The sequence below is a fragment of the Palaemon carinicauda genome, chromosome 3, assembly GCF_036898095.1.
Source record: "Palaemon carinicauda isolate YSFRI2023 chromosome 3, ASM3689809v2, whole genome shotgun sequence".
In the NCBI taxonomy this organism is placed as follows: Eukaryota; Metazoa; Arthropoda; class Malacostraca; order Decapoda; family Palaemonidae; genus Palaemon; species Palaemon carinicauda.
Window position 1 is genome coordinate 45,122,595 of NC_090727.1, and position 16,023 is coordinate 45,138,617.

The following is a 16,023-nucleotide window of genomic DNA, read 5'->3' on the forward strand; positions in this document are numbered from 1 at the left end:
TCCCACTGAGTCAGTACTTTATCCAACGATGAAGGCCTGTACTCCTACATCAAAGGATATTTCCTCTTCAAAACAAAGTTCCTTTTTCTGTCCATCTTCCATAGTCCAACTACTTGGTCCTTCCTACTGAGTCAGTACTTTATCCAACGATGAAGGCCTGTACTCCTACATCAAAGGATATTTCCTCTTCAAAACAAAGTTCCTTTTTCTGTCCATCTTCCATAGTCCAACTACTTGGTCCTTCCACTGAGTCAGTACTTTATCCAATGATGAAGGCCTGTACTCCTACATCAAAGGATATTTCCTCTTCAAAACAAAGTTCCTTTTTCTGTCCATCTTCCATAGTCCAACTACTTGGTCCTTCCTACTGAGTCAGTACTTTATCCAATGATGAAGGCCTGTACTCCTACATAAAAGGATATTTCCTCTTCAAAACAAAGTTCCTTTTTCTGTCCATCTTCCATAGTCCAACTACTTGGTCCTTCCCACTGAGTCAGTACTTTATCCAACGATGAAGGCCTGTACTCCTACATCAAAGGATATTTCCTCTTCAAAACAAAGTTCCTTTTTCTGTCATCTTCCATAGTCCAACTACTTGGTCCTTCCCACTGAGTCAGTACTTTATCCAATGATGAAGGCCTGTACTCCTACATCAAAGGATATTTCCTCTTCAAAACAAAGTTCCTTTTTCTGTCCATCTTCCATAGTCCAACTACTTGGTCCTTCCCACTGAGTCAGTACTTTATCCAATGATGAAGGCCTGTACTCCTACATCAAAGGATATTTCCTCTTCAAAACAAAGTTCCTTTTTCTGTCCATCTTCCATAGTCCAACTACTTGGTCCTTCCCACTGAGTCAGTACTTTATCCAATGATGAAGGCCTGTACTCCTACATCAAAGGATATTTCCTCTTCAAAACAAAGTTCCTTTTTCTGTCATCTTCCATAGTCCAACTACTTGGTCCTTCCCACTGAGTCAGTACTTTATCCAACGATGAAGGCCTGTACTCCTACATCAAAGGATATTTCCTCTTCAAAACAAAGTTCCTTTTTCTGTCCATCTTCCATAGTCCAACTACTTGGTCCTTCCCACTGAGTCAGTACTTTATCCAATGATGAAGGCCTGTACTCCTACATCAAAGGATATTTCCTCTTCAAAACAAAGTTCCTTTTTCTGTCCATCTTCCATAGTCCAACTACTTGGTCCTTCCTACTGAGTCAGTACTTTATCCAATGATGAAGGCCTGTACTCCTACATCAAAGGATATTTCCTCTTCAAAACAAAGTTCCTTTTTCTGTCCATCTTCCATAGTCCAACTACTTGGTCCTTCCTACTGAGTCAGTACTTTATCCAATGATGAAGGCCTGTACTCCTACATCAAAGGATATTTCCTCTTCAAAACAAAGTTCCTTTTTCTGTCCATCTTCCATAGTCCAACTACTTGGTCCTTCCCACTGAGTCAGTACTTTATCCAACGATGAAGGCCTGTACTCCTACATCAAAGGATATTTCCTCTTCAAAAACAAAGTTCCTTTTCTGTCCCATCTTCCATAGTCCAACTACTTGGTCCTTCCCACTGAGTCAGTACTTTATCCAACGATGAAGGCCTGTACTCCTACATCAAAGGATATTTCCTCTTCAAAACAAAGTTCCCTTTTCTGTCCATCTTCCATAGTCCAACTACTTGGTCCTTCCCACTGAGTCAGTACTTTATCCAACGATGAAGGCCTGTACACCTACATCAAAGGATATTTCCTCCTTCAAAACAAAGTTCCTTTTTCTGTCCATCTTCCATAGTCCAACTACTTGGTCCTTCCCACTGAGTCAGTACTTTCTCCAACGATGAAGGCCTGTACTCCTACATCAAAGGATATTTCCTCTTCAAAACAAAGTTCCTTTTTCTGTCCATCTTCCATAGTCCAACTACTTGGTCCTTCCTACTGAGTCAGTACTTTATCCAATGATGAAGGCCTGTACTCCTACATCAAAGGATATTTCCTCTTCAAAACAAAGTTCCTTTTTCTGTCCATCTTCCATAGTCCAACTACTTGGTCCTTCCTACTGAGTCAGTACTTTATCCAATGATGAAGGCCTGTACTCCTACATCAAAGGATATTTCCTCTTCAAAACAAAGTTCCTTTTTCTGTCCATCTTCCATAGTCCAACTACTTGGTCCTTCCTACTGAGTCAGTACTTTATCCAATGATGAAGGCCTGTACTCCTACATCAAAGGATATTTCCTCTTCAAAACAAAGTTCCTTTTTCTGTCCATCTTCCATAGTCCAACTACTTGGTCCTTCCCACTGAGTCAGTACTTTATCCAACGATGAAGGCCTGTACTCCTACATCAAAGGATATTTCCTCTTCAAAACAAAGTTCATTTTTCTGTCCATCTTCCATAGTCCAACTACTTGGTCCTTCCCACTGAGTCAGTACTTTATCCAATGATGAAGGCCTGTACTCCTACATCAAAGGATATTTCCTCTCAAAATAAAGTTCCTTTTTCTCATCTTCTATGGTCCAACTACTTGGTCCTTCCCACTGAGTCAGTACTTTATCCAACGATGAAGGCCTGTACTCTACATCAAAGGATATTTCCTCCTCAAAATAAAGTTCCTTTTTCTGTCCATCTTCCATAGTCCAACTACTTGGTCCTTCCTACTGAGTCAGTACTTTATCCAATGATGAAGGCCTGTACTCCTACATCAAAGGATATTTCCTCTTCAAAACAAAGTTCCTTTTTCTGTCCATCTTCCATAGTCCAACTACTTGGTCCTTCCTACTGAGTCAGTACTTTATCCAACGATGAAGGCCTGTACTCCTACATCAAAGGATATTTCCTCTTCAAAACAAAGTTCCTTTTTTTGTCCATCTTCATAGTCCAACTACTTGGTCCTTCCTACTGAGTCAGTACTTTATCCAACGATGAAGGCCTGTACTCCTACATCAAAGGATATTTCCTCTTCAAAACAAAGTTCCTTTTTCTGTCCATCTTCCATAGTCCAACTACTTGGTCCTTCCCACTGAGTCAGTACTTTATCCAACGATGAAGGCCTGTACTCCTACATCAAAGGATATTTCCTCTTCAAAACAAAGTTCCTTTTTCTGTCCATCTTCCATAGTCCAACTACTTGGTCTTCCCACTGAGTCAGTACTTTATCCAACGATGAAGGCCTGTACTCCTACATAAAAGGATATTTCCTCTTCAAAACAAAGTTCCTTTTTCTGTCCATCTTCCATAGTCCAACTACTTGGTCCTTCCCACTGAGTCAGTACTTTATCCAACGATGAAGGCCTGTACTCCTACATCAAAGGATATTTCCTCTTCAAAATAAAGTTCCTTTTTCTCCTCATCTTCTATGGTCCAACTACTTGGTCCTTCCCACTGAGTCAGTACTTTATCCAACGATGAAGGCCTGTACTCCTACATCAAAGGATATTTCCTCCTCAAAACAAAGTTCCTTTTTCTGTCCATCTTCCATAGTCCAACTACTTGGTCCTTCCTACTGAGTCAGTACTTTATCCAATGATGAAGGCCTGTACTCCTACATCAAAGGATATTTCCTCAAAACAAAGTTCCTTTTTCTGTCCATCTTCCATAGTCCAACTACTTGGTCCTTCCTACTGAGTCAGTACTTTATCCAATGATGAAGGCCTGTACTCCTACATCAAAGGATATTTCCTCTTCAAAACAAAGTTAATTTTTCTCCTCATCTTCTATGGTCCAACTACTTGGTCCTTCCCACTAAGTCAGTACTTTATCCAACGATGAAGGCCTGTACTCCTACATCAAAGGATATTTCCTCTTCAAAACAAAGTTCCTTTTTCTGTCCATCTTCCATAGTCCAACTACTTGGTCCTTCCCACTGAGTCAGTACTTTATCCAATGATGAAGGCCTGTACTCCTACATCAAAGGATATTTCCTCTTCAAAACAAAGTTCCTTTTTCTCTCATCTTCCATAGTCCAACTACTTGGTCCTTCCCACTGAGTCAGTACTTTATCCAACAATGAAGGCCTGTACTCCTACAACAAAGGATATTTCCTCTTCAAAACAAAGTTCCTTTTTCTGTCCATCTTCCATAGTCCAACTACTTGGTCCTTCCTACTGAGTCAGTACTTTATCCAACGATGAAGGCCTGTACTCCTACATCAAAGGATATTTCCTCTTCAAAACAAAGTTCCTTTTTCTGTCCTTCTTCCATAGTCCAACTACTTGGTCCTTCCTACTGAGTCAGTACTTTATCCAACGATGAAGGCCTGTACTCCTACATCAAAGGATATTTCCTCTTCAAAACAAAGTTCCTTTTTCTGTCCATCTTCCATAGTCCAACTACTTGGTCCTTCCTACTGAGTCAGTACTTTATCCAACGATGAAGGCCTGTACTCCTACATCAAAGGATATTTCCTCTTCAAAACAAAGTTCCTTTTTCTGTCCATCTTCCATAGTCCAACTACTTGGTCCTTCCTACTGAGTCAGTACTTTATCCAACGATGAAGGCCTGTACTACTACATCAAAGGATATTTCCTCTTCAAAACAAAGTTCCTTTTTCTGTCCATCTTCCATAGTCCAACTACTTGGTCCTTCCCTATTGAGTCAGTACTTTATCCAATGATGAAGGCCTGTACTCCTACATCAAAGGATATTTCCTCTTCAAAACAAAGTTCCTTTTTCTGTCCATCTTCCATAGTCCAACTACTTGGTCCTTCCTACTGAGTCAGTACTTTATCCAACAATGAAGGCCTGTACTCCTACATCAAAGGATATTTCCTCTTCAAAACAAAGTTCCTTTTTTTGTACATCTTCCATAGTCCAACTACTTGGTCCTTCCCACTGAGTCAGTACTTTATCCAATGATGAAGGCCTGTACTCCTACATCAAAGGATATTTCCTCTTCAAAACAAAGTTCCTTTTTCTGTCCATCTTCCATAGTCCAACTACTTGGTCCTTCCCACTGAGTCAGTACTTTATCCAACGATGAAGGCCTGTACTCCTACATCAAAGGATATTTCCTCTTCAAAACAAAGTTCCTTTTTCTGTCCATCTTCCATAGTCCAACTACTTGGTCCTTCCCACTGAGTCAGTACTTTATCCAATGATGAAGGCCTGTACTCCTACATCAAAGGATATTTCCTCTTCAAAACAAAGTTCCTTTTTCTGTCCATCTTCCATAGTCCAGCTACTTGGTCCTTCCTACTGAGTCAGTACTTTATCCAATGATGAAGGCCTGTACTCCTACATCAAAGGATATTTCCTCTTCAAAACAAAGTTCCTTTTTCTGTCCATCTTCCATAGTCCAACTACTTGGTCCTTACTACTGAGTCAGTACTTTATCCAACGATGAAGGCCTGTACTCCTACGTCAAAGGATATTTCCTCTTCAAAATAAAGTTCCTTTTTTTTGTCCATCTTCCATAGTCCAACTACTTGGTCCTTCCTACTGAGTCAGTACTTTATCCAATGATGAAGGCCTGTACTCCTACATAAAAGGATATTTCCTCTTCAAAATAAAGTTCCTTTTTTCTGTCCACCTTCCATAGTCCAACTACTTGGTCCTTCCCACTGAGTCAGTACTTTATCCAACGATGAAGGTCTGTACTCTTACATCAAAGGATATTTCCTCCTCAAAACAAAGTTGATTTTTCTGTCCATCATCCATAGTCCAACTACTTGGTCCTTCCCACTGAGTCAGTACTTTATCCAATGATGAAGGCCTGTACTCCTACATCAAAGGATATTTCCTCCTCAAAACAAAGTTCCTTTTTCTGTCCATCTTCCATAGTCCAACTACTTGGTCCTTCCCACTGAGTCAATACTTTATCCAATGACGAAGGCCTGTACTCCTACATCAAAGGATATTTCCTCTTCAAAATAAAGTTCCCTTTTCTGTCCATCTTCCATAGTCCAACTACTTGGTTCTTCCTACTGAGTCAGTACTTTATCCAACGATGAAGGTCTGTACTCTTACATCAAAGGATATTTCCTCCTCAAAACAAAGTTGATTTTTCTGTTCATCTTCCATAGTCCAACTACTTGGTCCTTCCCACTGAGTCAGTACTTTCTCCAATGATGAAGGCCTGTATTCCTGCATCAAAGGATATTTCCTCTTCAAAACAAAGTTCCTTTTTCTGTCCATCTTCCATAGTCCAACTACTTGGTCCTTCCCACCGAGTCAGTACTTTATCCAACGATGAAGGCCTGTACTCCTACATCAAAGGATATTTCCTCTTCAAAATAAAGTTCCCTTTTCTGTCCATCTTCCATAGTCCAACTACTTGGTTCTTCCTACTGAGTCAGCACTTTATCCAACGATGAAGGCCTGTACTCCTACATCAAAGGATATTTCCTCCTCAAAACAAAGTTGATTTTTCTGTCCATCTTCCATACTCCAACTACTTGGTCCTTCCCACTGAGTCAGTACTTTATCCAACGATGAAGGCCTGTACTCCTACATCAAAGGATATTTCCTCTTCAAAACAAATTTCCTTTTTCTGTCCATCTTCCATAGTCCAACTACTTGGTCCTTCCTACTGAGTCAGTACTTTATCCAACAATGAAGGCCTGTACTCCTACATCAAAGGATATTTCCTCTTCAAAACAAAGTTCCTTTTTTTGTCCATCTTCCATAGTCCAACTACTTGGTCCTTCCCACTGAGTCAGTACTTTATCCAATGATGAAGGCCTGTACTCCTACATCAAAGAATATTTCCTCCTCAAAACAAAGTTCCTTTTTCTGTCCATCTTCCATAGTCCAGCTACTTGGTCTTCCTACTGAGTCAGTACTTTATCCAACAATGAAGGCCTGTACTCCTACATCAAAGGATATTTCCTCTTCAAAACAAAGTTCCTTTTTTTGTCCATCTTCCATAGTCCAACTACTTGGTCCTTCCTACTGAGTCAGTACTTTATCCAATGATGAAGGCCTGTACTCCTACATCAAAGGATATTTCCTCTTCAAAACAAAGTTCCTTTTTTTGTCCATCTTCCATAGTCCAACTACTTGGTCCTTCCTACTGAGTCAGTACTTTATCCAATGATGAAGGCCTGTACTCCTACATCAAAGGATATTTCCTCCTCAAAACAAAGTTCCTTTTTCTGTCCCTCTTCCATAGTCCAACTACTTGGTCCTTCCCACTGAGTCAGTACTTTATCCAATGATGAAGGCCTGTACTCCTATATCAAAGGATATTTCCTCCTCAAAACAAAGTTCCTTTTTCTGTCCATCTTCCATAGTCCAACTACTTGGTCCTTCCCACTGAGTCAGTACTTTATCCAATGATGAAGGCCTGTACTCCTACATCAAAGAATATTTCCTCCTCAAAACAAAGTTCCTTTTTCTGTCCATCTTCCATAGTCCAACTACTTGGTCCTTCCCACTGAGTCAGTACTTTATCCAATGATGAAGGCCTGTACTCCTACATCAAAGGATATTTCCTCTTCAAAACAAAGTTCCTTTTTTTGTCCATCTTCCATAGTCCAACTACTTGGTCCTTCTTACTGAGTCAGTACTTTATCCAATGATGAAGGCCTGTACTCCTACATCAAAGGATATTTCCTCTTCAAAACAAAGTTCCTTTTTTTGTCCATCTTCCATAGTCCAACTACTTGGTCCTTCCTACTGAATCAGTACTTTATCCAATGATGAAGGCCTGTACTCCTACATCAAAGGATATTTCCTCCTCAAAACAAAGTTCCTTTTTCTGTCCATCTTCCATAGTCCAACTACTTGGTCCTTCCCACTGAGTCAGTACTTTATCCAATGATGAAGGCCTGTACTCCTACATCAAAGGATATTTCCTCCTCAAAACAAAGTTCCTTTTTCTGTCCATCCTCCATAGTCCAACTACTTGGTCCTTCCCACTGAGTCAGTACTTTATCCAACGATGAAGGCCTGTACTCCTACATCAAAGGATATTTCCTCCTCAAAACAAAGTTCCTTTTTCTGTCCATCTTCCATAGTCCAACTACTTGGTCCTTCCCACTGAGTCAGTACTTTATCCAATGATGAAGGCCTGTACTCCTACATCAAAGGATATTTCCTCTTCAAAACAAAGTTCCTTTTCTGTCCATCTTCCATAGTCCAACTACTTGGTCCTTCCCACTGAGTCAGTACTTTATCCAACGATGAAGGCCTGTACTCCTACATCAAAGGATATTTCCTCCTCAAAACAAAGTTCCTTTTTCTGTCCATCTTCCATAGTCCAACTACTTGGTCCTTCCCACTGAGTCAGTACTTTATCCAATGATGAAGGCCTGTACTCCTACATCAAAGGATATTTCCTCTTTAAAACAAAGTTCCTTTTTTTTGTCCATCTTCCATAGTCCAACTACTTGGTCCTTCCTACTGAGTCAGTACTTTATCTAATGATGAAGGCCTGTACTCCTACATCAAAGGATATTTCCTCCTCAAAACAAAGTTCCTTTTTCTGTCCATCTTCCATAGTCCAACTACTTGGTCCTTCCCACTGATTCAGTACTTTATCCAATGATGAAGGCCTGTACTCCTACATCAAAGGATATTTCCTCTTCAAAACAAAGTTCCTTTTTCTGTCCATCTTCCATAGTCCAACTACTTGGTCCTTCCCACTGAGTCAGTACTTTATCCAACGATGAAGGCCTGTACTCCTACATCAAAGGATATATCCTCTTCAAAATAAAGTTCCTTTTTCTGTCCATCTTCCATAGTCCAACTACTTGGTCCTTCCTACTGAGTCAATACTTTATCCAATGATGAAGGCCTGTACTCCTATATCAAAGGATATTTCCTCTTCAAAGCAAAGTTCCTTTTTTTGTCCATCTTCCATAGTCCAACTACTTGGTCCTTCCCACTGAGTCAGTATTTTATCCAACGATGAAGGCCTGTACTCCTACATCAAAAGGATATTTCCTCCTGAAAACAAAGTTGATTTTTAAGTCCATCTTCCATAGTCCAACTACTTGATCCTTCCCACTGAGTCAGTACTTTATCCAACGATGAAGTCCTGTACTCCTACATCAAAGGATATATCCTCCTCAAAACAAAGTTCCTTTTTCTGTCCATCTTCCATAGTCCAACTACTTGGTCCTTCCTACTGAGTCAGTACTTTATCCAATGATGAAGGCCTGTATTCCTACATCAAAGGATATATCCTCTTCAAAACAAAGTTCCTTTTTGCTGTCCATCTTGCATAGTCCAACTACTTGGTCCTTCCTACTGAGTCAGTACTTTATCCAATGATGATGCCCTGTACTCCTACATCAAAGGATATATCCTCTTCAAAATAAAGTTCCTTTTTCTGTCCATCTTCCATAGTCCAACTACTTGGTCCTTCCCACTGAGTCAGTACTTTATCCAACGATGAAGGCCTGTACTCCTACATCAAAGGATATTTCCTCCTCAAAACAAAGTTCCTTTTTCTCTTCATCTTCTATGGTCCAACTACTTGGTCCTTCCCACTGAGTCAGTACTTTATCCAACGATGAAGGCCTGTACTCCTACATCAAAGGATATTTCCTCTTCAAAACAAAGTTCCTTTTTCTGTCCATCTTCCATAGTCCAACTACTTGGTCCTTCCCACTGAGTCAGTACTTTATCCAGTGATGAAGGTTTGTACTCCTACATCAAAGGATATTTCCTCCTCAAAACAAAGTTCCCTTTTCTCTTCATCTTCTATGGTCCAACTACTTGGTCCTTCCCACCGAGTCAGTACTTTATCCAACGATGAAGGCCTGTACTCCTACATCAAAGGATATTTCCTCTTCAAAGCAAAGTTCCTTCCTCTCTTCATCTTCTATGGTTCAACTACTTGGTCCTTCCCACTGAGTCAGTATTTTATCCAACGATGAAGGCCTCTACTCCTACATCAAAGGATATTTCCTCCTCAAAACAAAGTTCCTTTTTCTCTTCATCTTTCATAGTCCAACTACTTGGTTCTTCCCACTGAGTCAGTACTTTATCCAACAATGAAGGCCTGTACTCCTACATCAAAGGATATTTCCTCCTGAAAACAAAGTTCCCTTTTTTTTTCTTTTTTTGGGGGGGTTTTTTATATTTTTTTTAACTTTTTTTCTTTTTTGCTGCTTCTCCTCTTCCTTTTCTTCCTCCTCTTGCTGCTGCTCTTTTTTGGGGGGGTTTGTAATTTTTTTTTAGGTTTTTTCTTTTCTTTTTTGCTGCTTCTCCTTCTCCTCCTCTTCCTCTTCTTGCTGCTGCTCCTTTTTTTTCGGTTTTTGTATTTTTTATTTTCAAATTTTTTTTCTGTTTTTTTTTTCTGCTGCTTCTCCTCCTCCTTTTCTTCCTCCTCTTGCTAATGCTCCTTTTTTTCTTTCTTTTTTGTTTTTATGTTTTTTTTAGGTTTTTTTTGCTGCTTCTCCTCCTTTTCTTCCAGGTCTTGCTTTTGCTCCTTTTTTTTTTGTATTTATTTTATTTATTTTTATTTTTCTGCTGCTTCTCCCCCTCCTTCTCTTCTTCCTCTTGCTGCTGCTCCTTTTTTTCTTTTTTTTATATTTTTTTCATTTTTCTTGCTGCCTTTCCTCCTTTTCTTCCAGGTCTTGCTGTTGCTCCTTTTTTTTGCTGCTTTTCCTCCTTTTCTTCCAGGTCTTGCTGTTGCTCCTTTTTTGTATTTATTTTATTTATTTTTATTTTTCTGCTGCTTCTCCCTCTCCTTCTCTTCCTCCTCTTGCTGCTGCTCCTTTTTTTTCGCTGCTTTTCCTCCTTTTCTTCCAGGTCTTGCTGTTGCTCCTTTTTATTTGTATTTATTTTATTTATTTTTATTTTTCTGCTGCTTCTCCCCCTCCTTCTCTTCCTCCTCTTGCTGCTGCTCCTTTTTTTTTTTCTTTTTTTTATATTTTTTTTTCGCTGCTTTTCCTCCTTTTCTTCCAGGTCTTGCTGTTGCTCCTTTTTATTTGTATTTATTTTATTTATTTTTATTTTTCTGCTGCTTTTCCCCCTCCTTCTCTTCCTCCTCTTGCTGCTGCTCCTTTTTTTCTTTTTTTTTTCTTATATTTTTTTTTAATTTTTTTGCTGCTTTTCCTCCTTTTCTTCCATGTCTTGCTGTTGCTCCTTTTTTTTTTGTATTTATTTTGTTTATTTTTATTTTTCTGCTGCTTCTCCCCCTCCTTCTCTTCCTCCTCTTGCTGCTGCTCCTTTTTTTTTTCTTTTTTTATACTTTTTTTCGCTGCTTTTCCTCCTTTTCTTCCAGGTCTTGCTGTTGCTCCTTTTTATTTGTATTTATTTTATTTATTTTTATTTTTCTGCTGCTTCTCCCCCTCCTTCTCTTCCTCCTCTTGCTGCTGCTCCTTTTTTTTCTTTTTTTCTATATTTTTTAAATTTTTTTTGCTGCTTTTCCTCCTTTTCTTCCAGGTCTTGCTGTTGCTCCTTTTTTGTATTTATTTTATTTATTTTTATTTTTCTGCTGCTTCTCCCCCTCCTTCTCTTCCTCCTCTTGCTGCTGCTCCTTTTTTTTTTCTTTTTTTTATACTTTTTTTCGCTGCTTTTCCTCCTTTTCTTCCAGGTCTTGCTGTTGCTCCTTTTTTGTATTTATTTTATTTATTTTTATTTTTCTGCTGCTTCTCCCCCTCCTTCTCTTCCTCCTCTTGCTGCTGCTCCTTTTTTTTTTTCTTTTTTTTATATTTTTTTTTTCGCTGCTTTTCCTCCTTTTCTTCCAGGTCTTGCTGTTGCTCCTTTTTATTTGTATTTATTTTATTTATTTTTATTTTTCTGCTGCTTTTCCCCCTCCTTCTCTTCCTCCTCTTGCTGCTGCTCCTTTTTTTCTTTTTTTTCTTATATTTTTTTTTAATTTTTTTGCTGCTTTTCCTCCTTTTCTTCCATGTCTTGCTGTTGCTCCTTTTTTTTTTGTATTTATTTTGTTTATTTTTATTTTTCTGCTGCTTCTCCCCCTCCTTCTCTTCCTCCTCTTGCTGCTGCTCCTTTTTTTTTCTTTTTTTTATATTTTTTTTCGCTGCTTTTCCTCCTTTTCTTCCAGGTCTTGCTGTTGCTCCTTTTTATTTGTATTTATTTTATTTATTTTTATTTTTCTGCTGCTTCTCCCCCTCCTTCTCTTCCTCCTCTTGCTGCTGCTCCTTTTTTTTCTTTTTTTCTATATTTTTTTTAATTTTTTTTGCTGCTTTTCCTCCTTTTCTTCCAGGTCTTGCTGTTGCTCCTTTTTTGTATTTATTTTATTTATTTTTATTTTTCTGCTGCTTCTCCCTCTCCTTCTCTTCCTCCTCTTGCTGCTGCTCCTTTTTTTTCGCTGCTTTTCCTCCTTTTCTTCCAGGTCTTGCTGTTGCTCCTTTTTATTTGTATTTATTTTATTTATTTTTATTTTTCTGCTGCTTCTCCCCCTCCTTCTCTTCCTCCTCTTGCTGCTGCTCCCTTTTTTTTCTTTTTTCTTTTTATACTTTTTAATTTTTTTTTTTGCTGCTTTTCCTCCTTTTCTTCCAGGTCTTGCTGTTGCTCCTTTTTTTCTGCTGCTTCTTCTCCTCCTTCTCTTCCTCCTCTGTCTGCTGCTCTTTTCTTTTATCTTTTTTATTTATTTTTTTAGTATTTTTTTTTTTTTTTTGCTGCATCTGGTCCTGGTGTTTCTCACGACCCCCACCTGCTGGCAGATTCTGTTCACTCATAACTGATGCTGTTAGCTCCTATTAATTGTAACTGTTAATTACTGCTGCTGCTAGCTGCAGTCTCTGCTATTGCTAGCTGTTGTATGCTGTTGCTTTCGGCTACTAGCTGCTTCTATTTGCTACTGCAAGCTGCTGTTGCTAGTGCTGCTGCTTGTTGCTGCTACTGCTGCTCTTGCTTGCGGCTACTGCTGCTGCTGCTGCTGCTTACTGCTGCTTTTGCAGATTGCTGCTGCTGCTGCTTTTGCTAGCTGCTGCTGCTGCTGCTTACTGCTGCTTTTGCAGACTGCTGCTGCTGCTGCTTTTGCTAGCTGCAGCTGCTTCTACCTTTGGTAGCTACTGCTGCTTTTGCTAGCTGCTGCTGCTGCTGCAGCCTGCTGCAGCTGCTGCTTGCTTCTGCTGCAGCCGCTCGCTACTGCTACTGTTGCTGCTGCAAACTGCTGCTACTAGCACCTGCTGCTTGCTGTTTCTCCTAGCTGCTGCTAGCTGCTTCTGATGACGGCTGCTGCATACTACTGCTAACTTCAGCTGCGACTGCCGCTAGCTACTGCTAACTGTTGCTTTCCCATTGCTGCTGGTTCTGCTACTGCTGCTAACTTTTGCTAGCTGTTACTATCTTCTGCTCCTGCTATTTGATGCTCCACAGCTGCGAGTTCCTAAAAATTTGGACTGATGCCGCCCACCTACCCATGAATGCCTACCTCCAAGAGATGCAGCTTCTCTTCCCAGCCAAAGATGTCTTGGTTCACCTTATAACAACTTGCCTGCATACTAGAAGAATCCCAGCTTCATCCCTCTGCAGAGCCAGTCTTCTAGATTATTCCCCCAGAACCACCCGAAGGTTGGTATCCGAAAGAATAGATCTAGATATCTGACCATTTGTACACTTGACAAACGCCTTGTACTCGTCCATCAAGGTACAGAGCATACTAGATTCAGCCAGGTTCCTTCCCTCTGCAGATCCTGCTGTCCTCCAGGTTATGCCAAGCATCGTTCAAGCTGGATAGTTAGCCTTGCATCCTTTAAGCTGGGGGCAGTCCATCCAAGCGTCCTTCAAGGCGAATAGTTTCAGGTGTCCTTTCCAGTGAAACTGATGTCCTGAACCTGTCCAGAATGGGTGAAGCACAAAACTTAACAAAAAGATTATTCCTTTCCAAACAAAACTAAACAGAAAGAAAAATTCCTTTCCAAAATAAAATCAAACAAATTTTATTCCCTTTTTCCTATAAATATTTTTTTTTTTTTGGTGGCGATATTATAATCACCATTTTTTATATTTTTCATTTTTTTGGTGGCGATATTATAATCACCATTTTTTTTTTTTGGGTGGCGATATTATAATCACCATTTTTTACATTTTTTATTTTTTTTGGAGGCGATATTATAATCACAATTTTTTTTTTTTTTTTTTTGGTGGCGATATAATCACCAATTTTTTGTTTTTTGTTTTTTTTTTGGTGGCGATATTATAATCACCATTTTTTACATTTTTTATTTTTTTTGGAGGCGATATTATAATCACAATTTTTTGTTTTTTTTTTTTGGTGGCGATATAATCACCAATTTTTTGTTTTTTGTTTTTTTTTGGTGGCGATATTATAATCACCATTTTTTTGTTTTTTGTTTTTTTTGGTGGCGATATTATAATCACCAATTTTTTGTTTTTTGTTTTTTTTTGGTGGCGATATTATAATCACCATTTTTTTGTTTTTTGTTTTTTTTGGTGGCGATATTATAATCACCAATTTTTTTTTTTTTTTTTTTTTTGGTTGCGATATTATAATCACCATTTTTTTGTTTTTTGTTTTTTTTGGTGGCGATATTATAATCACCAATTTTTTGTTTTTTGTTTTTTTTTTGGTGGCGATATTATAATCACCATTTTTTTGTTTTTTGTTTTTTTTTGGTGGCGATATTATAATCACCATTTTTTTTGTTTTTTGTTTTTTTTGGTGGCGATATTATAAAAACCATTTTTTTTTTTTGGTTTTTTTTGGTGGCGATATTATAATCCCCAGTTTTTTTTTCATATTTTGCTTTGGGATATAATTCCTCTTTAGTTTTTTTCCAGCCCTGCCGTCTCGTCTCTTGAAGGGCGAATCTATTGAACTGGCTATCCCATATCAAATCCCCAGTCTGCTCACCAGAAATGTCCATGTGATATAATTCCTTCAACTCGGGGTGTGTTTGAGAGAGACCGTCTACAAGTTGGCTAATAGCGTAATTCTTATGGTTTAATTCCATCTCCAGCTTCGTGTTTTTTTCCATCATATCTTGATACTTTTCCTTATAAATTGCAAATTCGTCTGCCACGGAAGTGAGATTCCTAATTTCTTCTTCCAGAATTTTATTCTTCTCGTCAGCTTTCATCAATGCATTTCTTGTGGCTCTCTCCTCTGAGAGGTCTCTCTTCAGTCGTCTATTCTCTGCTTTAACACCAGCAATTTCTTTCCAGAGTTTTTCCAGTTCCTCCTCAGCCATCTCCAGATCGCACACCCCGTCTTTCTTAATTAATAATCCAGTCTTCAATTTGGTGTTCTCATCCAGGACAGTATCCAATTTAGTTCCTATTCTATAGACCTCCTCAACTGCAGCGTTAAGTTCACTTTCTAAAGCTGCCTTTTGACCAACGTTTTCGGTGTTCAGTCTCTTGTTTTCAGCCTTCACACTGTCCAGTTCAGCCCAAAGGGTTCGGATCTCCTTATCAGCACTTTCGACGTATTCCTCCAAGTCGCTCTTTTCCAGAAGTTTCTCGTTGGCTGTCTTGAGATCTTCTGTTACTCTTTCCAGCTTCTTCTCGAGTATCCGAATTTCCTCACGGGCATTTTCTAATTCCTTTTCTACATATGCCTTGGCGAAAAGCTCATCACGAATTTGATCGTTTCGAGCTTCAGCTTTTTGTAGACTTACAAAAAGCGACTCTATATTCTTATTTGCTCTTTGTAAATCATCCATTAAAGCTAAGTTACCGATGTTATTACATACCTCAATTTCTCTTACCTGAACAAACGTCTTGGCCGAAAGCTCCTCTCGAAGTTCATTGTTTTGACTTTCAGCTTTCTCTAGACTGGCCATAAGACCCTTAATTTTCTTATTCGCTTCATCTAAATCTGCATTTAAAGCTGATATGGCTATTTTGTCCGTAGATAACTCTATTTCTTCTTCCTCTGCTCCATGCACCTCTTCACAGATGCGTTGTAAGTCATTGGTCGTTTCAGTCTCTTTGTGTATTCTAGCGATGAAATCATCAAATAACTTAATTCCCTCTTCTGCTCCGTCCAGCTCTTCTCTTAGATCCTTTTGAGATGCTTCCTCCAATTGTGCGTGTTCCTTAGTTTCTCCGGCAACATAATTTGCCCCATCGTAGACTGCTGGTTGCAGTCTCTCCATATCCTCCTGATCCATCAAATCCAAGAATTTTTCTGCTTC

General features: G+C 39.1%; 1 protein-coding gene across 1 annotated transcript in view; it reads right to left on the minus strand.

The window, feature by feature from the left end:
- Positions 1–16,023, minus strand: part of LOC137631670 (kinesin-like protein KIF15) — a 63,623-nt gene that overhangs the window by 38,272 nt on the left and 9,328 nt on the right. The window contains exons 2-3 of the mRNA XM_068363548.1: positions 15,505–15,962; positions 14,739–15,330 (exon numbers count right to left, since the gene is read on the minus strand). Of these exons, the coding sequence (XP_068219649.1) occupies positions 14,739–15,330; positions 15,505–15,962 (1,050 nt within the window). The remainder of the gene's footprint in view (positions 1–14,738; positions 15,331–15,504; positions 15,963–16,023) is intronic.